The following is a 21,798-nucleotide window of genomic DNA, read 5'->3' as shown; positions in this document are numbered from 1 at the left end:
TTAAAGTAAAATTTCTTTACAGGATAAAGCCAGGAAAAAATAATGGTCCAAAGTATCAATGACTCCAAATTGACAGATTTGGCCTGTCATTATACTAAATAATGGCCTGTACTCTTCAAAAACGTTGAAGTCATTAAAAACAGAGAAAGTTAGGAACTATTCCAGATTAGAAGAGACTAGAGAGAGATAACAACTTTCTCTATGATCCTGGATTGAGTCTTAGACCAGGAAAAAAAAAAAAAAAAAGGAACTTTTTTTCTTTTCCTAAAAAGGATATGAGTGGAACAACTAATAAAAATTAAGAGTAGGTCATACATAGTATTAACGTCAATTTCCTAATTACAATATGTGTATTATAGTGGTACAAGAAATGTCTATTTTAGGAAATACACATTTAAGTATTTAGAAATAAAGGGTCATCGTATCTGCAACTTAATCTCAAACGGTGCAGACATAAAAAATATGTGTGTATATAGAAAGAGACAGAGAATGAATGAATGAATGCTAACACAATCATGGCAGAATATTTCCATTTGGGAAAGAAATCTGAGTAGAGTACTAGAATCTTTGTACTATTTTTGTAGCTTTTTGCAATCTAAAATATTTCAAAATAAAAAGCTCAAAAAAAATAAAATTTAAAACTCCATAAAAATATTTAAGTTAAAAGATAAAGAGGTTGTTATGATTACACAGTAACAGAAAACTTATCACATATATATGCAGGAAGCCTTCCTCAAAAAAACCAACATCACTGCAAATTCTTCATTAGTTCTTAACATAATATGAAAACACCTAGTCCAACACAAAACGGGAGGACACATTAGTATTTTTTATACGTATTTCAAAAAACATGATATTTCATAAAAGCTTTATATACACTTTCTTACTATCAGTTATGATTAAAATACTTTAACATTATGTACAGAATCTCCTAATAGCAAGTTTTTCAATAAGAAAACTAATGTATAACATACAATAGAATGACATGGAAAAAAACAATATAGTCCCAGTATATTAACTTTACTCAATGATAATTTTAAATATTATTAATACAATGGTGTGTACTATGGAACTTTGAATGTTTTCTAAAGCTAGTAGACTTCAAAGATTCTCCCACTTGCCATATGTTATTTCAGGCTGCTCTCGACAGATCCAAGAGCTTCTGCCGTTACATATTTCAGGAGGAGGAAACTGACATACATTGATCTAATTTAATTGTGTGTAGGCAGTGATCTACAAACTGGGCATTCTCCTATACAGAGTACCTAATATATTAGTACAACTGTCATGTCTGGGTTTTTTTAGTGGTTCATTTTCTTCTCCTGTTCCTTCAACTGCATATTCAAGCTTCAGTCCTTTATGATCAGCTCTTACCATCCCATGCCCAGTATGTCCATCATGATTATGGAACCAGTAAATTCTCAGACATATGTATCTAATCATAATCCTCTACCCAAGCACCAAGTTCAATTTTTCCAAATACCCACTGGACATTTGTACCTCAATTTTACCTGGATATTCTCTAAAACTGCACTATCTTCCTCCAAAATATAGACTTCCTGTTTTTGCTAAGGTAACATTTCTCCTATTTTAATACTTTGCCATCATCCTTATTCCCTTCCTGTCACTCCATTCCATCAATATCTCCACTTTTCTTTCAGTAAGTTCAGTCAGTTCAGTCAGTAACCCTGACTCAGGACCTTATCACCTTATGGCCCAAGCCACTATAGATTACTTCATGGTCTGGTGATCTCTAAACTGTCTTCCTTTGAATCATTTTTCAGAATAATTCACTACAAATTACCTACTCAACCAATTACTCTACTGCTCAATAGCTTAAGTTCCTCATTAATGACAATATGCAGTTCAGACATGCCAGTCTGATTTTAAAGTCCTCTAATATTAGGCCCCAACTAACCTTTCTAATTTAACTATTACTCCTCCATACTACAAGTCAACTAATCTCTTCACTATTCCTAAAAAACGAATTTGTATACTGTTATCTGTATTCTTACTCATCTTACTTCTCAACTCCACCTTGGTTTTCTGGGCCTACCCTAAATTGACACTCAATTCCTTCCATGAATATTTAGTGAGGCACTGTTCTTGTTTTCTTAAAGCTTACATTCTGGTGAGGCAAATAAAATAAACAAAAAATATAGTTTCTAACAGTAAAAACTACTACTAAAGACAACAACCACATAATGGGTTGGTGAGAAGTACTCAAACAAGGATGTAACTTTGTAGAAAACCCAACAAGATTTCTTTAAAGCAAAGAGGGCAAGTATAAAGTTCCTGAGGTATGAATGTAGTGGGAATATCTGAAGAATAACAAAGATAGTGTGACGGAAACTTAAAATATTACAGGAGAGCATGGTATCCTATGAGGTTGGAGGTAAGTGAAGAAGGATCACATAGGAACTTGGAAGCTACGGTAATAAAAAGCCACTGTATGACTTCTAGCAGAGAAGTGGCATATGTATTTTAGAAACCTAGGTGCTGCATGCAGAAAGGCAAAATTGGGGGTGCCTGGCTGGTTCAGTCGGAAAAGCATACAACTCTTGACCTCAGGGTTGTGTGTTTAGAGGCCAGGATAGGTGTAGAGATTACTTAGATAAATAACTTTAAAAAAAAGAAGGGGCACCCAGGTGGCTCAGTTGGTCAAGTGTCCAACTTTTGATTGTGGCTCAGGTCATGATCTCATAGTTTTGTGGATTCGAGCCCCATGTCGGGCTCCATACTGATGGTGTGGAGCCTGCTTGGGATTCTCTGTCTCCCTCTCTGTCCCTCCCCTACCTGTGCTGACTCTCTCTCAAAATAAATAAATAAATAAACTTAAAATTAGAAAGGAAGGAAGGAAGGAAGAAAGAAAAGGAAAGGGGGCACCTGGGTGGCCCAGTTGGTTAAATGTCCGACTTTGGCTCAGGTCACAATCTCGTGGTTCATGAGTTCGAGCCCCATGTCAGGCTCTGTGCTGACAGCTCAGAGACTGGAGCCTGCTTCAGATCTGTATTGCCCTCTCTCTCTCTGCCCCTCCCCCACTCATGCTTTGTCCCTCCCTTCCTCCCCCCCTCAAAAATAAACATTAACAAAATAATAATAATAATGAATAATAAATAAAAAGGCAAAAATGAATAGAGAGAGACCATTTAGGAGACAAAAATAATTGTCTAAGAGAGATCCATTTTATAGAAAAGGCCGATAAAGGAAGGGTGGCAAAGGAATAGAGTTGAGAGTGGTAGAGAAAATCAAAACCAAGAGTTCTAATTTGATTAAGTTTAAGAAGTGTATTAGGCATGGACAAATAGGAATAGGTATTAAGAAGGCAGTTGGGGGGCGCCTGGGTGGCTCAGTCGGTTGGGCGCCCGACTTCAGCTCAGGTCACAATCTCGCGGTCCGTGAGTTCAAGCCCCGCATCGGGCTCTGGGCTGATGGCTCAGAGCCTGGAGCCTGCTTCCAATTCTGTGTCTCCCTCTCTCTCTGCCCCTCCCCTGTTCATGTTCTGTCTCTCTCTGTCTGAAAAATAAATAAACGTTAAAAAAAAAAAAAAAGAAAAAAAAAAAAGGCAGTTGGACAGAGATGACAAATTAGGGAGTCAAGAGCATATGAATGTTTCTAAAGCCATGGAATTAAAAATGAGACCAATTTAGGAAGAATACAATAGAGAAGAAATGACTCAGAAATAACATTCAATAATAGTTAGAGGTGGAGAAGTTAGGCAAAAGAGAACAAGAAATGACGTACAAAATCGAAGAGAAAACTATCTCCGGGAAGAAATAGCTGTTCACGTGTTCAATGTTGCTGACTGCATAAAAAAGGTCAGTCTCCTCAGTAAGAGCAATTTCATGCAGTAGGGACTTAAGTTCAATTGGAATGGGTTAAAAAGACAATGAAAGGCAAGGAAGTGACACAATAGATCAAGGTAATTCTTTGAAGAGTACTCCTATAAAAGGAAAGAGAGAAATGAGATAGTAAATAGAGTCATGGGGTTAAGGGAAGGCTTTGATTGCTTCTTAAGTGTAAAAAACACAACATATTTATGTGCAGATTGAAAACCAAAAATAGAAAAACTGATGACCAAGAGAGAAGAGTTAATTATAAGGCTGGCTTTCTTCTATCATTTAAGACAAACCGAACTTACCCTACAGTGATTTAATTGTACCTATTTTCTCCATAATTCATGTGACACCTTCTGTGATCTTTTTTTTGCTAGTTAAGAATTTGCTCTTTGAACAGCTCTATCATTTTCTACAGTAATATACAAATAAAATATAGAAAGCACTTAGCATATAGTAAGCAATCATTACATGGAAGCATTTTTATGTGCCTTTTCTCCTCAGCAAGAACAACAGTAATAAAAGGTAGAACCTTTCATGTTCACTGTAGTAGTGATTTACCTATACTCTAATAATTATCCCATTCTGCTAAACTGTAATCATCAATTTTTTAAAATGTGAATTACCTCCATAGTTAATGCTAGACTCTGGTGTGTTGGAGATATCTAGGAGTGACCCTATAGAAAGCGAATGTTCAGCTGACGGGCGCTTACGGGGAGGAAAAGGTGACATGTCTGTCTCTCTCGAAAGCTGAGCAAGTGTCTCTTTTAAACGACGTCTTTTGCGATTGCTGTTTGGGGTATTTAGAGAAAGCAGTGACACTGATTTCTTGAGCTCAGGAGTATTAGCCTGCAATCAAAAGCACAAAAGCTCTATTTTACTTTCTTGGTTCTACACTGAGACAGGAACAGAAGAAAAATGTATTTACAAGTTTGACAAAACCTGGATTTTGCACAATGATTCTACAACTATACACTCTGCCAGGTAATTCAGAAGATTCATAAAACATAATAGTCAAGGGACCACTGTAATTGCCTAACCCCAAGCACCTCATTCTGTTTCTTCATAGCTCTATCACCATTACGTATTCATCTGTAAGCTTGTTTACTGTCTAGTCCCGTTAGGCCATAAACTCTGGAGGGCAGGGACCATTCATATTTTGTTCACTGTATCCTTAGCATTTAGCACAGCGCCTGGACATATTGCTCTCCAATATTTGCCAAATAACACTTGACTTTAAAAGCTCTCTCTTGATATTTTAAGCACAGATTTTAAACTTTACGTTAAAAACCTTGAGAACAAAAGAGTCAGAAGACAATATAGTACCTATTTAGATTTTATAGAAACATAATAAATCTGTACCTTGTCTTCAATATTCCATTCAAATTAAATCTCCAAATAAAGAAAATCTTCCCTTCATGTTTTGGTGAATGATACCACTTTTCACCAATCTAGGACGAAGGCTGCATTTTCCTGGCTTACAATCTGCTATTAGAGTCATTTTTTTAATGACATCTCTCCCCTTAATATTCTTCAATGGCTCCCAATACTCCTTACCTAGTATATTCTTCACCAGTTCCCAATCCTTAATATTATTCAATGGCTCCCAATACTTCCCAAATTCTTTAACATATTATAAACTCCTTGATTCTGCCTACATCATAAGCTATATTTGTTGGCCTTTCCCACAGTTTTCTAAAGCCATAGTAAACTAAACTACTTGCTTTTTCAAGCTTAACACCATCTCCCACCTGCTATCTAACCTGAATGTCTGTACAAGGTTAACTTAGTAAATTGACTAAACACTTACTTGCTCTTTTCAGTCCCTCCTGAGTCTCTCAGAGTGAGATTAGTTAAAATAATTACTCAACTATAGCACATATTCTACACTGTAACTGTTTGTATATCCATCTTTTCCTTAAGATTCTAAGTTTCTAAAGATAGGATTGTTATTGTTCATAATGGTATCCTAAGAAGTAGCACAGAATGACATAGATTAGATTAAAATATCTACTGCATTGAAGTTTTACTTAAAGCTACACAGCCTATTACTCAATATCCAATTATCCAATTATTCTGAAACTCCTAAACGTGACGTAAAAGATGACTGGTATGCCAATTATATGCTCTTTTCAGACAGAAGTGTTATCTTTATATCACCAAATTCACAGAGCAAATGACTAAGGGACAAAAAAAGCATACCTTTTCATATAAATACATAGTTTCTCCAGCTCGGGCATCCATTTGAATGCTTCCCCAGAACCACTAGGTGAGAGACAAAAAAAAAATTTTTTTTAATTAAGATTTTACCTTCTCAGAAAAGCTATTAGGTGAGGCACCTGAGTGGCTGAGTGGGTTAAGCATCCAGCTCTTGATTTCGGCTCAGGTCATAATCTCACAGTTTGTGAAATTGAGCCCCACGCCAGATTCCACACCAACAGTGCAGAGACTGCTTGCAATTCTCTCTCTCTCTCTCTCTCTCTCTCTCTCTCTTTCCCCGTGCTTGAGCTCTCTCACTCTCTCAAAACAAATGAATATATAAACATTAAACAAAAAAAAAAAAAAAAAAAAAAGAGGGGAGCCTGGATGGCTCAGTCAGTTAAGCATCTGACTTCAACTCAGGTCACAATCTTGCAGTGCATGAATTTGAGCCCCGCATCGTGCTCTGTGCTGACAAGCTTGGAGCCTGGAGCCTGGTTTGGATTCTGTATCTCCCTCTCTCTGCCCCTCCCCTGCTAGTACTCAGTCTGTCTGTCTCTCTCTCAAAAATAAATAAAATGGAGGAGAAGGGGGGAGGGGGAGGAGAAGGGGGGGAGGGGGAGGAGGAGGGGGACGAGGAGGAGGAGGAGGAGGAGGAGGAGGAAGAGACGAAGAAGGTGAAGAAGGCAAAGACGACAACGAAGACGACGGAGGAGGAGACGGAGGAGGAGGAGACAGAGACAGAGACAGAGAAGACGACAAAGAAGAAGAAGGGGCTCCTGGGTGGCTCAGTGGATTAAGCGACTGACTTCTGCTCAGGTCATGATCTCACAGGTCATGGGTCTCAGACCTGCATCAGGCTCTATGCTGGCAGCTCCAAGCATGGAGGCTCCTTCAGATTGTGTGCTTCCCTCTGTCAACCTCTCCCCCTCTTGCACTCTGCCTATCTCTCAAAACTAAATAAACGTTAAAAAACAAAAAAGGAAAAGAAAAGAGAAACTATTAGTAGTATCTTTCAAAAACCCATCTTAGGGCACCTAGCTGGCTCAGTTGTTGAGCATGCAACTCTTAATCTCAGGGTCCTGAGTTCAAACCCCACACTGATGTGAAGCCTACTTAAAATAACAAAATTAAAATAAAAGTCTATTAAAAAATTATTCTACAATTACTTGCCTCCTGCTTGACAACATAAAGTTTCTTCGAAGGTTCAAATGGAAGTTCTTTTACTATATTCTCTTCAACTATAAGGTGAGTGCATCTTTCATCTCCAACAGGTAAACAGTTACCTCCTAAAAAGAAATGCATACAAGCATAAATAAGCTTAACTATTTATCTCCAAACCTGAATTTGTAGAGAGGCATATTCACCAGGAGGGAATTAAGCAAGAGTGGGGAAGAAAATACAAAAATATAACTTTTAAATTATACTAAATTCTACCTTGCATCTCAGTCATTTCTTCCATATTGGTTTTTTCTTCATCTGAAAATCCCAGGAAACTTAAAATGCAATCTTGAAATGGAGGAACTTTAAATTCATTTCTGAAGTCATCAACTGATGCACAGAAATCCCTAAAAACAAAATATACTGTTCTAAAACCAGCTTAACTTAAATGTGAATTTATAAATCTATACTAATTCTTAAAGTTTTAGTGTAATCCATATGTCAAAAATATTTTACATGTGGTCCTGAAATGTTCATAAAAACATCAGTTAAAAAAAAAAAATTGATGTGTTCTCAGTCATCTCAGAGTAACTTCTGACAAAATTTGATCACGAGTAGTCTTTACAAGATTCAACTCACTGCTTTGGACATGAAGTTTTCTGTGTTCCAGGGGTTTACTATGGTTTCATGAAATGTTAAATAATGATGAAGTAGAATAGCAAGGAATTACGAGGTCAGAGAGCTTAACATGGTTATGAAGTGCAATCACCACTTAGAATGTTACCAGATAAACATAAAAAACATAATATGATCTAAATACCCAGATGCATGAAACTATTATCAAGAGAAACAAAAGCAAAAATGAATTATTAGGACTTTATCAACATAGAAAGCTGCACAGCAAAGGGAACAATCAACAAAACTAAAAGGCCATCTATAGAATGGGAGAAGATATTTACAAATGACAGATCTGATAAAGGGCTAGAATCCAAACTCTAAAAAGAATTTATCAGGGTGCCTGGGTGGCTTAGTCGGTTAAGCGTCCAACTTCAGCTCAAGTCATGATCTCACAGTTCATGGGTTCGAGCCCCATGTCCAGCTCTATGCTGACAGTTTCAGAGCCTGGAGCCTGCTTCATATTCTCTCTCTCTCTCTCTCTCTCTCTCTCTCTCTCTCTCTCCCCTTCCCCCACTCGCACTCTCTCTCTTCAAAATAAACACTAAAAAATTTTAAAAAATTGATCAAACTCAACACACAAAAAATAAATACTCCAGTTAAGAAATGGGCAAAAGACATGAATAGACACTTCTCCAAAGACATGGCTAACAGACACACTCATCACCAAGGAAATACAAATCAAAACCACAATGAGATACCACCGCACACCTGTCAGAATGGCTAAAATTAACAACTCAGGAAACAACAGATGTTGGCAAAAATGCAGAGAAAGACGAATTTTCTTAGTAAGCTGTTTACGGGAATCCAAACTGGTGTAGCCACTGTGGAAAATGGGTGTGGAGTTTCCTCAGAAAGTTGAAGATAGAACTACACTACAACCCAGGAATTGCACTACTAGGTATTTATCCAAAGGATACAAAAAAACTGATTTGAAGGGGCACATTCACCCCAATGTAAACATATAGCAACACTATCAACAATAGACAAATTATGGAAAGAGCCCATATGTCCATCAACTGATGAATGGATAAAGATGTAGTGTCAAATGGAATATTACCCATCAAAAAGAATGAAATCTTGCCATTTGCAACAACGTGGATGGAACTAGAGTGTATTATGCTAAGTGAAATAAGTCAGTCACAGAAAGACAAATACCATATGATTTCACTCATATGTGGAATTTAAGAAACATAACAGATGAACATAGGGGAAGGGAAGGAAAAATAAAATAAGATAAAAACAGAGGCAAACCATAAGAGACTCTTAACTACAGAAAGGGTTACTGGAGGGGCGATGGGTACAGGGATGGACTAAATCGATATTGGGCATTAAGTAGGGCACTTGTCGTGATGAGCACTGGGTTTTATATACTCCTAAGTGATTAATAACTAAATTCTACTCCTAAAACCAATAATACACTATATGTTAACTAACTTGAATTTAAATAACATCTTGGGGGGAAAAAAGAATGCTAATGATAATCAGAGTGCCTGGGTGGCTCAGTCAGTTAATCATTCGACTCCACTTCAGGTCATGATCTCACAGTCCGTGAGTTCGAGCCCCGCGTCAGGCTCTGTGCTGACAGCTCAGAGCCTGGAGCCTGCTTCAGATTCTGTGTCTCCCTCTCTCTCTGCCCCCCCCCCCCCCCCCCCCCCCCCCCGCTCATGCTCTATCTCTCTGTCTCAAAAATAAATAAAAATAAATAAAAAAACATTAAAAAAAAATTGAAAAAAAAAAGAATGCTAATGATAATCACAATTATTTCACAAGGTAAAGTCAAACGGTACCACAGATGTCTTTCAATTTTTTATAATTTTTTTTTAACTATGTTCCTCCTAGACTTTATTCCTTAGGCCACCCAAAGACTGAATTCATTTTGTCTATACTAGCTATGAATTTAGGGTTTGGGGCACATAGGTTTACCTTAATAATATATTTAATTCTAACAATAAACTACTGAATTTCTAAATACTTACTGTTCATTCCGCCTTTCCCAAGCTTTATAAATCCATTCTGGCTTCATAATTGGAGTGCCCAGACTCACAGCAATCTAAAAATATAGAGCATTAATTATGATAAGTTTTCACCCTAAATAACTGCATTGATGGAAGTTCTAAGCAATTTTATACATACTTTTTTTTAGAGTTTTAGATTATTCATCTACTTTATGACAAAATGTAAATAAAAATCAACAAAAAATTGTCTTTCAATTGTACAACTTAGGTTAAAATAATTTAGAACAAGTTCCATGATGTCTAAACCATTTCCTTATTTTAAATAAATACAACTCTGAAGTTTATTTTACTACATTTCTATTTCTCCTTTCTCTGTGTTTCCTTTCTCTGGGTTTCCTCCTTTTGGAAGTACTGACCCCCAAGACAACACAACAGAGGAAAATATCTAATTAAGTCACTAAAAACTAAGATATGAATTGAAAAGTATACCTCCCAAGAATTCGTTATTACCCCAAAATTACCATTTGTTACATAAATACACTGATGGAGGGTGGGAACGTGATAAACTCTCCCTAAGATATTCAAGTGTAAACTTAAAGATTTTAATTCTAATAGAAGTAACTTCTCCCATTCTTTATAGTTTTCACTAGTTAAATCTTAGAACTATTTTATAAGAATATAGCTCTGTTCTTATTAAGACCAGTTAGACAAGAGTGAAATATCTGCTCAACACTTCCCAACTCTCAATTCACCAATGCTCATTCACCAACCAACCTTTGCCTGAAATGTTACCCATCTACCAACCTCCACAATCCTACTCATTCACAAATCCTACTTATTTCAAGACCTAACTGAGGTTCCATTGCTTCCTTAAAATCGAAAGGACCACACTCCTACAATTTAAAATTTTTACTAAATGCATATGTAGCAAAAATTGAATTTCTGATCCTCAATAAATAATGGGAGAAACAGATAGGCTTAAATCCATCCCCCCAAAATGCTGTATTGAAATACACCCAAGTTTACATACCCTGAATTTTTCTCCTTGTGTACAATTTGCCACCAAATGTGTAACTTTTGAATTAAAGTCTTTTCGAATAACTCCACCCATGTGATGAACCAATGTCACCAATCTGACCTCAAAAGAAAAATTAAGCAACATTAACTTTATGATTAACTTGAAAAAATTTTAAATTATGTTTAACATGAAATTGCAATGTGTAGGGGCGCCTGAGTGGCTCAGTCAATTAAGCATCCGACTTCAGCTCAGGTCATGATTTCACAGCTCCTGGGTTTGAGCCCTGTGTCGGCCCTTTGCTGACAGCTCAGAGCCTGGAGCCTGCTTCAAATTCTGTGTCTCCCTCTCTCTCTTCCCCTCCCCTGCTCATGCTCTGTCTCTCTCTCTCTCTCAAAAATAAACATTTTTTTAAAAAATGTAAATGTTATTAAAAAAATAAATTACAATTTGTAAACAAAAACTTCAAATAATGTAGCTGATATAATACTTAACAAAATGACAATTTGAACAGATGATAGTTATGAAGTATTTCTGTTCATTCATATGCCTGCCATCCTAAACAAAATGTTTCTTGGGGCGCCTGGGTGGCTCAGTCGGTTGGGCATCCGACTTCGGCCCAGGTCATGATCTTACGGTCCGTGGGTTCAAGCCCCACGTCGGGCTCTGTGCTGACAGCTCAGAGCCTAGAGCATGCAGCCTCCTTCAGATTCTGTGTCTCCCTCTCCCTCTGTTACTCCCCCACTCAAGCTCTGTCTGTCTCTCTCAAAAATAAATCAACGTTAAAAAAAAAAAAAAAAAATTCAAAAGGTTTCTTTACAAGGGTCTTCAGAATGTTTCTTCACAAAATTTAAAACTTGTCCTTCAATATGTTTTAAATAAAACCATGATATAACCACCCACAAAAAATGTCAGTTTAAACTTATTAGGCTAGAAGAAATATTCCTTGAATAGAATGTTTTAAAATACTTACTAGTTCTTCTTTCTTCCTAAATCCAGTAAAGCACAGGACTAGGTTCATCATGCTTGTACAGTAGAGTGGACGACATGAGAATGGCAAAGGCTGAAGGATACAAGTTTTAAATCTGTCAGCTTTCTTTATAGTAGAGAACAAAACATATGTTTCCCCAGCTAAATATATTTCCCCCTCCACTTTGTCAATCCAAATCAACTTTGTCAATCCAAAGATTTCTTACATTTTTTTGATACAAAACAAAAAAAAAATTACAAGTTTTACAATAAAAACATTTCCCAGGATTCCAAAATCATATTTGACACACATAATCTAAATACTTTACTAATGGCAAATTAAAATATATTTACGTGCAAACCTCCAGTTTTAAAATATACCTTGACATATTCAAAGTCTTATCTACTTATCTGTTATCTACTTATCTACTTATCTGTTTCGGGCACCTGGGTGGCTCAGTAGTTTGAGCGTCTGACCTCAGCTCAGGTCATGATCTCATGGTTCGTGGGTTCAAGCCCCACGTCGGGCTGTGTGCTGACAGTTCGAAGCCTGGGAGCCTGCTTCAGACTCTGTGTGTGTGTGTGTGTGTGTGTGTGTGTGTGTGTGTGTCTCCCCCCCCCCCCAACTCGTGCTCTCTCTCTCTCAAAATTAAATAAATGTTAAAAAAATTATTTTAAAAAAATGTATAAATATATAATTCCCACCATTATACAAGATTATTTCATAATTTTGGTCTTGATTTTTGAAAGCACCACTTTTTTTTTTTAAGCTTATTTATTTTGAAAGAGAGAGAGACAGAGAGTGCACAAGAGAGCTAGAGTGAGCAGGCGAGGGGCAAAGAAAGAGGGAGAGAGAGAATCCCAAGTACTTCCCACTGTCAGCACAGAGCCCAACATGGGACTCAATCTCACGAACCATGAGATCAAGACCTGAGCCTAAATCAAGAGTCAGTAACCAACTGAGCCCCCCGGTGCCATTAGAATAGGGACTAACTTTATTACAACTCTAGCCTGAAATGTTATTTATAAACAAAAAGTCGGTGGTGAAGGCTGGAGGAGGGTGGGGCACCTGCGTGGCTCAGTCCACTAAGCCACCTGACTCTTGATTTTGCAGGTCATGATCTGATGGTTGTGGCACAATCGAGCCCCATGTAGGGCTCTGCTCTGACAGCGCAGACCCTGCTTGGGATTCTCTCTCCCTCTCTCTGTCCCTCCCCCACCAAAAGTAAACTTTAAAACAAAAACAAAAACAAAAAGCTGGGTGCCTGACTGGCTCAGTTGGAAGAGCATGTGATACTTGATCTTGGGGCAGGAAGTTCAAGCCCCATGCTGGGTATAGAGATTACTTGAAATAAATAAAGTTACAACCCAATATAAAACAAACAAACAAAAAGCTAAAATAATTTTAAACCATGCGGTAACTAACAAAAATGGAAATGTGTATCTGTTCTATGAAAGAAAATAAGTTTATGAACGTGTATACGTTTCTGGAAGCCAAGTTTAAGAAATTATTTCTTCCCAAGACATTGCTGGTATATATACACACAAATATCTAGTTGTTATTATTAATTTTCAAAAGTCTTAGATTTTCACTCCTGCAAGTTATAATAGAAAGATTTAAAGGACTATAATAAAGTAGCCACTACTATCCCTATTCTAAATATTACATACTCCCAACAATTAACAGGCTTTTTCTGCTTATGAATTTCAGAAAATTCATTAATAAAAATTTAACCTTGAAAAGTCATGATAAATGTGTATTTTCTTACCTCTCCTTTTTGGGCACAGTTTAAGATAACTGGTGGCCCAATAATTCTATGATCAGTCTTGTATAACTCATTAAAAACAGAATCCTGGAAATCCATGACTATGAATACATTTTCAAATTCTGGAGAATCCAAACTTTCAAGTTCTTCCACTGATTCCATCTTTACAAAGGGTACTTTAATTTCCTTGATTTTTTTTCCAGGTGGTTATTAGAAAAAAAAATTATTTATAGATTATAAAATTAATTCAAATAACTAATCTAAAAACCAGTTCAACATTTTTATTTTTATATTTGTAGTAAACTGTAAAATCACACAGTGAGCGTTATACTTAATAATAAACAGCCTTATTTCATTACTTATTTGTATTTTTACATATACATATCTCCATCCATATTGACATTAAATTTTGAATATTAATATCATAAAGGCATAACTTTTAATGTGACTTAGTAGTCATTATAAATCACCTACAATGCACATAAAATTAAAACGATTTTTAAGTATATACATTTTGACACAAGATGCATTAGAAATACATCCACTATTACTTTTTATTCTCACCAAGAAAATGATGCCACACTTATAGTTCTTCCTACATAAATTATCTTCACAAAAATAGGATACTATGGCACTTAATATCTACAAAAAGGGGGGGCACCTGGGTGGCTCAGTCAGTTAAGCATCCAACTTCGGCTCAGGTCATGATCTCATGGCTTGTGAGTTCGAGCCCCACATCAGGCTCTGTGCTGAGAGCTCAGAGCCTGGAGCCTCTTCTGATTCTGTGCCTTTCTCTCTCTCTCTCTCTCTCTGCCCCTCCCCTGCTCACACTGTCTCTCAAAAATAAACATTAAAAAAATTTTTTTTTAATCTACAAAAAGGGTGCAGATTAACTTAATCATTTCAGTATATATGAGCGAAATAGAAAGATATGAAATATGTTGGCAGTTGCCACACAGCAAATGTAGGATATAAAAAGGCAAGTTACCATTTAGCATAAAATTTTATAATGTGCATTTACAAAAAAGAATGAAGGTATTTAAGTACCTGCATGGCTCCTGTGCAAAAAGAACAGAACCATTTATTTTTTTATAAATTCTTTTTAATGTTTTTATTTATTTTTGAAGGAGAGAGAGAGACAGACAGAGCACGAGTGGGGGAGGAGCAGAAAGAGAGGGGACACAGAATCCGAAGCAGGCTCCAGGCTCCAAGCTGTTAGCACAGAGCCCGACACAGGGCTCGAACTCACGAACTGTGAGATCATGACGCTTAACTGACTGAGCCACCCAGGCGCCCCAAAAGAACAGAACCATTTAAAAGAAAATTCTGAAAGGTCAGTAAATTGTTTGGGTTTTATTGCTAGGCTGATGTGATGAACTGAATTGTGTATCCTCAAGATGCCCTAAACCACTGACACCCTAAACTCCATACCTCAAAATGAGACTATATTTGGATAGGGCCTTTTAAGAGGTAATTAAGATTAAATGAGATCACGTAGGTGGGCTCTAATCCAGTCTAATTGGTGTACTTTAAGAAGAGGAAACTTGGACATACAGGAGGTATCAGGGATGTGCATGCACAGAAAGGACATGTAAAGAAAGACACAGTAAAAAAGCAGCAGCCATCTGCAAGCCAAGGAAAGAGATCTCAAGAGAGATCAAGATGCCAACATCTTGATCTTAGACTTCTAGCCTCCAGAACTTTGAGAAAATACATTTCATTTCTGTGGCTTAAACCACCCAGTCTCAGTATTTTGTTACCACAGCCCTCACAAACTAATATAACTGCTAATACAGAATTAGATATATTTCATATGCTGGGACAAATTCCCTGATGACTGTCATTTATTATGATTTATAATTTGGAAATAAAGCAAGAATTTTGAGTAAACATAAAATTAATGAAAAAAAAAAAAAAAGAAGCCAAAGGGTTTAAAGAAAGAAAAACATCAGATCTTTCTAGATACATATGATGTGACTTTTAAATTTAACAAGAACAAAGTAGTAAGGATTTTGCTACTTATGAAACATACTATAGTTTGGGGTTTCAGAAATATCCAAATTTTAAAAATAAATATAAAAGTTTCTATTCCTCTAGCTTCGAAGTGCACAAAATATACCTTGTGCCTAATTTAGGTCCAATCACCATTAAGTGGAATATAAGAACACAATCAAGAGTAGTGCAGCATGCCACATGCAATGAAATGCTTGACCTACCATATTAACAACACTTTTTATTAATTTTTCATCCGATTTTCCAGGACAACTTTCTCTTATCTTTATAACAGGGACTTCCATTATTTTAATAGTCTGTGGAAAAGAGACTTAAGTATAAGATTAAGAAAACTATAAAATTATTTAAACGCTGATGGAAGAAAAATTACCTTTTTTAAAAAAAGCTAAAACTCCATACCTTTAAAGCTTGTATAAGTTCTTCTTGTTTTCCAGCTTCTTGAACCAATATCATTCTCGTTTCAATTTGAGGCATTTCTTCTATTAAAATCAAAAATGTTTAAATATGTTTATCAGGTAACAACATCAAAATTAGCAGTTCCTTAATCTCTTTTTGGCTATATCTGGCATGTTTTCCATCTTTGAGGAGATCATAATATTCTCTCAGATCAAAATGACTTAACTCCTAGTTTATTTTTACAAATTTGGCCATCTATCACTTTAGAGAAAGAGAAAACACACTGTAGTAGATACAAACATCAGCACCCCTCCTAATCAAAAAAAAGCATTCACTATCTTGCACAGCCATCCTCTTCAACAGTGGATGCTGCTTCAGGACAGACCCATTTATAAAACGGTTAAGTGAAGAAGTGGCTCTTCGCCTGACCGGTCATAACTGAATAAATTCTAACCAACAGTGTTGCAGCTACATTGCCCTCCCATACAGAAAAAAGCAATATTGAACAATAAGATGCTTTCTCCTTCAAAGCTGGGAAGCATTAATCCAAACAATAACCAAAAATCTACACAGTATATATAAATGGCTAAAGTCGACAAAACAAGAAACAACAGTGTTGGTGAGGATGTGGAGAAAAAGAAACCCTGTGCACTGCTGGTGGGAATGCAAACTGGCGCAGCCACTCTGAAAAACAGTATGGAGGTCCCTCAAAAGTTAAAAATAGACCTACCTCGTGATACAGCAATCACACTACTAGGTATTTACCCAAAGAATACAGGAACACTAATTCAAAGTGATACATGCACCCCTATATGTATAGCAGGATTATCTACAATAGCCAAATTATGGAAGCCAAGTATCCACCAATTGATGAATGAATAAAGATATGGTATATATAAATACAATAGAATATTATTCAGCCATAAAAAAAAGAATGAAATCTTCCCATTTGCAATAATATGGATGGAGCTAGAGTATTATGCTTAGAGAAATAAGTCAGAGAAAGACAAATACCATATGATTTCACTCACATGTGGAATTTAAGAAACAAAACAAACAAGCAGAGGGAAAAAATAAGAGAGAGACAATAGACAAAGCAAGACACTCTTAATTATAGAGAATAAACTGATGGTTACCGAAGGGGAGGGGGTGGGAGGGATGGGTTAAATAGGTTATGAGCAGAGGGTAATGTATGGAAGTGCTGAATTACTATATTGTATACCTTAAAATAATATTAACACTGTATGTTAACTAACATGGAATTAAAATAAAAACAAAAAAATCTACACAGTATAAAGAGATTCTGTCAACAAATATTTACTGAATACCTGTACTTTACCTTAACAGTTAGTATTACACTTAAATCCTAAGTCCCTAGTTAGTAAGCTTAGGATTAAAATAGTGATTTGGTGTTTTAAAGCTGATTAACAGTTTACCTTCAACATATGAAGCAGATCCAATAAGTACATTTTCCTTGGAAATTTCAGTAACTTTAGAATCAAAAATAGAGGAGTCTGCCAAGCTTGTCCTTTCAATAGTGGATGTTAATACACTACTGTCAGCCATTGTTTGTACTCTTCTACGATGACTGAAAAAATAGAGTTTGAATAAAAATACATGATCATTGGGCAAAAACAAGCATTAGAGGCTCTACTTTTATATCTAGAATCTATAAAAAGTAGCATTACTCATTTTTCTTAATACTGAACCAAAGAAAAGTCATTCAAGTTCTCTGAGCCTCAGTTTCCTCTTCTGTAAAATAAAGATACTAATGCATGACTCATAGGAATATAGTAAAAATAACAATGTATGAAAAGTACTCAAAACATTATCTGACATATAATGAAAATTCAGAAGGTAGTCATAAATATTCTGTCTCCCTCCCCCACACCTTTGCCCTCAACCAACCTATTCCTCTTCCTATGTTCATTATATTATTACCATCTCTCAAATAATCCCGGTCAAAAACTAGATCTATCCTTACTCTTTCCTCTACGTTCTTTGTCCTCCCCCAAATCCCTATCAATCCCAACTCAAGTACTCTGGAACCTCATAGGAAGTATCTCTGATTATGATTTTATTGCCAGAGCAGCATCAAATTGTAGGAAAAAGAGAGCTGAGACCCAGTCCGTCTTCTCTGTGCTCAATGCCACAATGGTCAAATACAACAGCCCCAAACAACTTTATCATCGGTTTCTTCAGGTCACTCTCCACATGGTTTCCTGGGGTACAGTCCTAAAAACAAAAGTGACCATATCACCTCCCTGCTTAAGAACTTCCATGGGCACTCCTCCTGATAAGGCCAAGTCCAAATTCACCATCAGGTTTAAAATTGGTCCTAGCCTACCTATTCAACCTCATCTCCTGTTCAATTCCCACATTCCACATATACTGTATGCTCCAGCCACAGTGTATTTCTCAACACTTTTTAAACACAGGTCACAATTTACTCCATACCCACTTACATTTAATAGTGCTCAGTTCTCTACCTAGCACATCTTTCAACCCCCAACCCACTGCTCTTGACTCATTCTCTGTGGATTTCTCTGTATATCTCATGTATAAGTGGATTGCCCGCTTATCTGTATTTTCTTATTACTTTACAGTTATCTCTCCTTTAAAAGATTTAACAAGATAATTATGCAGGGATTAGTGTCACTAGGACTGTGGACAATGAAAGAAAATCTTTTTTTTTTTTAGACTTCCAGGACTTAAGAGTTGAAAAGTTAGGCAAGCAGGGAATAAAGAAAAGTTAAGTGAATTTTCATCAATTCAAATCAAAGGTTGTTATGTAAGTTTATTATTATCTTTAAGTTAATTTCCAGAATATTGGACAAATATAAAGAGAAGGTCCTATCTTTATCTGGAGGTACATGTCTGATCTATTTTATACTTCCCTACTTTTTTTAGATTAATAAAATATACAAATATCATCCACCTGGTTTTTATCAAAGTAATAGTTTAAGTAAACTACATGCTGTAGAGAAACAGTACGGTATCATTAGCATCATTTCTGGATGGTGATACATCCGGAAGTGAAGATATGCACACTAACGATAACCACAGACCTCAGCATCATTGTTAGGTGAGCACTTCAAAGCCAGGCGACTCAGGTTCCCATCTAACTCTGCACTCAGTTTTCAAATCGGTGAAAGAAAATCAAATTTAGTTGTCATGAAAACGTAATAGATGACATCTTAAAATGAGCAACAATTGCTAACCTTCCTAATATTCACAATGTAGACATTTTTTATTGTCTTCCCATACATCTATATCAATCATTATTCTAAGGATCTCCAAAGGAATGTTCCAATAGTTGCTAATAAGAGTCTTTATTTAGAATCAACATATTCTATCCAGCCCTTATTTTTTTTGTTGGTTAAGTCTCTTAATTGTTACCAGTGAAAAAGAAAAGGCTTTCATTCAAAGTTCTCTTAAAAGAAACTTAAAAGTCGAGAGATGAACTAACATACTTTAACGAATGGAGGAGGGAGATTCTTAACAGTCAAGCAGGCTCCACACTCACCATGGAGCTGGACACAGGGCTCGATCCCATGACCCTGGGATCATGATCTGAGCCAACATCAAGAATGGGAGGCTTGGGACACCTAAGTGTCTGACTTTGGTTCAGGTCATGATCTCAGGGTTGGTGAGCTCAAGCCCCTCGGTGAGGCTCTGCGCTGACAACTCGGAGCCTGCTTTGGATTCTGTGTCTCCCTCTCAATCTCTGCCCCTCCCCAGCTTGTGCTCTCTCTCCCTCTCTCTCACCCATAAGTAAATAAACTTAAAAAAAAAGAGTGGGAGGCTCAACCAACTAAGCCACCCAGGCACTCCTCTCCTTTGCCTGTTTAAATATCATCAAAATAGGTAATTAAAAATTAAAATTGTCTCTGATAATACTATATGTGATCAATTTATTGCTGAAATAGCTTCAAATTTTAGGGAAAAAAAGAGCTGCATGGAAAGTTGATGACAATATCCAACACTCTGATTACAAATGGAAATGCACTAATTACATTTTCATATTCACGCATTCTGCAAGCTTTTAAAAAAAATTTTTTTTAATGTTTATTTATTTTTGAGAGAGAGAGATTAGAGTACGAACGGGAGAGGGAGAGAAGAGGGAGACACGGAATCCTAAGCAGGCTCCAGGCTCTTAACTGTCAGCACAGAGCCCAACACAGGGCTGGGGACTCAAACTCACAAACTACAAGATCATAACCTGAACTGAGGTCAGACACTTAATGGATTGAGCCACCAAGGGCACCCTGTAAACTTTTTAAATAAAGACAAGAGGATCAGTGTTCATAAACTACACTAAGCTCATTATTTCTCATTCCAAGAACATACTCAAGCAGTTTTTGACTAAATAACAGCAAAACATGCCTCTTTTCATCCCAAACAGAAAACCTGTCACTTAAATACTCACTTTAGGTTTCCTTTTACTTTTTTTTTTTTAAAGCAATCGTCTTTCAGAGGAGCTAAATACAATAGTGGGTATGATGGTTGTTATTACTGACAATAATAACATTAGTGTTAACATAAAAATTTTGGTTAATATCGATTTAATGTTTAATATGTGGCAGATATTGTTCTAAGTCTTTTACTTGTATTTATCTAATCTTTGAAACAATCCTAAGAGGCAGGTACTATTATTGTCTCCATCTCATAAATAAGCCTAGAAAAGAGAGGTTAAGTAACCACTCAAGTCATTAAAACAGGGATTCAAACCCCGGCTGATTCCAGAGGCTGCACTTTTAACCACCAAGCCAAACAAATCTGTACCGGGGAGGAAGGCGCACGCGGAGGGGTTGGGGAGAGGCCGGAATAAGCTGGCGTTTTAAAAACTAAAAACTAAGCTTCCTACAGAGAAGACACCAAGAAGAATCTTAAGAGTGAAACCACTAAACACTCTGAGATAAGCCCACAAAGACTGCAGCTGCCGGCCGCCAGAGCCGCAGAGGACAATGCGGCTAGTCGAGAGCACTCTTCCCAACTCCCTCCCTTCACCCAGACATTCTTCCGGAAGAAATATCTAACCAGGTGAGCGGGTGAAGATGCCCAGCAACCTGGGGGACTTCGGGATCCCACTGCGCGTCACGGCCCAGCTGTCGGGAGTGCGGTGGGGGGGTTTCCAGAGCCAGGAAGCCTGGGCAGGGATGCTCCGGAATTCGCGGTCATCGGGGCGGGGCAGTCGGACTAGAGAAGGGGTCCACTGCTCCGGGAAGGTTGGCCCACTCCCACTTCCCCTACCCACACCCACAAAGTCCTCACCACTCTCAAAAATCGCCTTGAAAGTCCACCTTTTCAAGCACCGATTCCCCACACTGTTACCGCCATTCCTCGCCGGTGTCAGCAACAAACAATTCAAAAAGTGAGCCGCTTTCTCTAAAAGCCATGCCGATTGGCGCGTGATGTCAACCTCCATCCCATAGGCTGGGGTCTCCAGAGGGGCGGTGATTGGCCGCTGCTCCCCGCCCACCTCGCCTCAGACGCCGATTGATTGGTTCTGCGTGTGTTTCAAATAAACCCAACGGCTCAGACGTCCGAACGTCGGGGGGGGGGGGGGGGGGGAGGACGGGTTGTAAGAGAAGTGCCCGGATGTGGCCGGAAGGTGGAAGTGGTAGCTCTTGGGCTTCTCTGGGAGTGGCAGGTGTGTCTGTGGCTAACCCTTGTTTACTCAGTAATCATCCCATTTCCTGAGTCAAGTTTGAGTGGATTCTTCTCCCCTGCCAACTTTATTACTAACTGTCACTAAATCCTTTAAATCTGTGCCCCTACGGGCACAGCCCCTGGAGCTGATTTTCCTG

The 21,798-nt window shown here is 37.4% G+C and overlaps 1 protein-coding gene across 7 annotated transcripts in view; it reads right to left on the bottom strand.

Moving 5' to 3' along the window:
* The window catches only part of ECT2 (epithelial cell transforming 2), a 63,281-nt gene extending 41,874 nt beyond the window's left edge, over window positions 1-21,407 (bottom strand). For 2 of the 7 annotated variants that reach the window (XR_007155777.1, XM_047875935.1), the window contains exons 1-12: window positions 21,263-21,407; window positions 17,425-17,576; window positions 15,992-16,071; window positions 15,796-15,888; window positions 13,583-13,765; window positions 11,818-11,907; window positions 10,860-10,967; window positions 9,851-9,924; window positions 7,473-7,603; window positions 7,209-7,324; window positions 6,039-6,101; window positions 4,463-4,685 (exon numbers count right to left, since the gene is read on the bottom strand). Coding sequence is in view for 3 of the 7 variants with exons in the window: in XM_047875935.1 (XP_047731891.1) it covers window positions 4,463-4,685; window positions 6,039-6,101; window positions 7,209-7,324; window positions 7,473-7,603; window positions 9,851-9,924; window positions 10,860-10,967; window positions 11,818-11,907; window positions 13,583-13,765; window positions 15,796-15,888; window positions 15,992-16,071; window positions 17,425-17,554 (1,291 nt within the window). In the remaining 4 variants the exon portion in view is untranslated. Of the gene's footprint in view, window positions 1-4,462; window positions 4,686-6,038; window positions 6,102-7,208; window positions 7,325-7,472; window positions 7,604-9,850; window positions 9,925-10,859; window positions 10,968-11,817; window positions 11,908-13,582; window positions 13,766-15,795; window positions 15,889-15,991; window positions 16,072-17,424; window positions 17,577-18,111; window positions 18,224-21,262 lie in introns of all 7 variants that reach the window. The other 5 variants (XR_007155780.1, XM_047875936.1, XR_007155778.1 and 2 more) reach the window with 4 other exon arrangements.
* Window positions 21,408-21,798: the final 391 nt, after the last annotated feature.

This window comes from Prionailurus viverrinus, chromosome C2 (genome assembly GCF_022837055.1).
Source record: "Prionailurus viverrinus isolate Anna chromosome C2, UM_Priviv_1.0, whole genome shotgun sequence".
NCBI classification, from domain to species: Eukaryota; Metazoa; Chordata; class Mammalia; order Carnivora; family Felidae; genus Prionailurus; species Prionailurus viverrinus.
The sequence above is the reverse complement of the archived record's forward strand: the minus strand, read 5'-3'. Positions and strand labels throughout refer to the sequence as shown.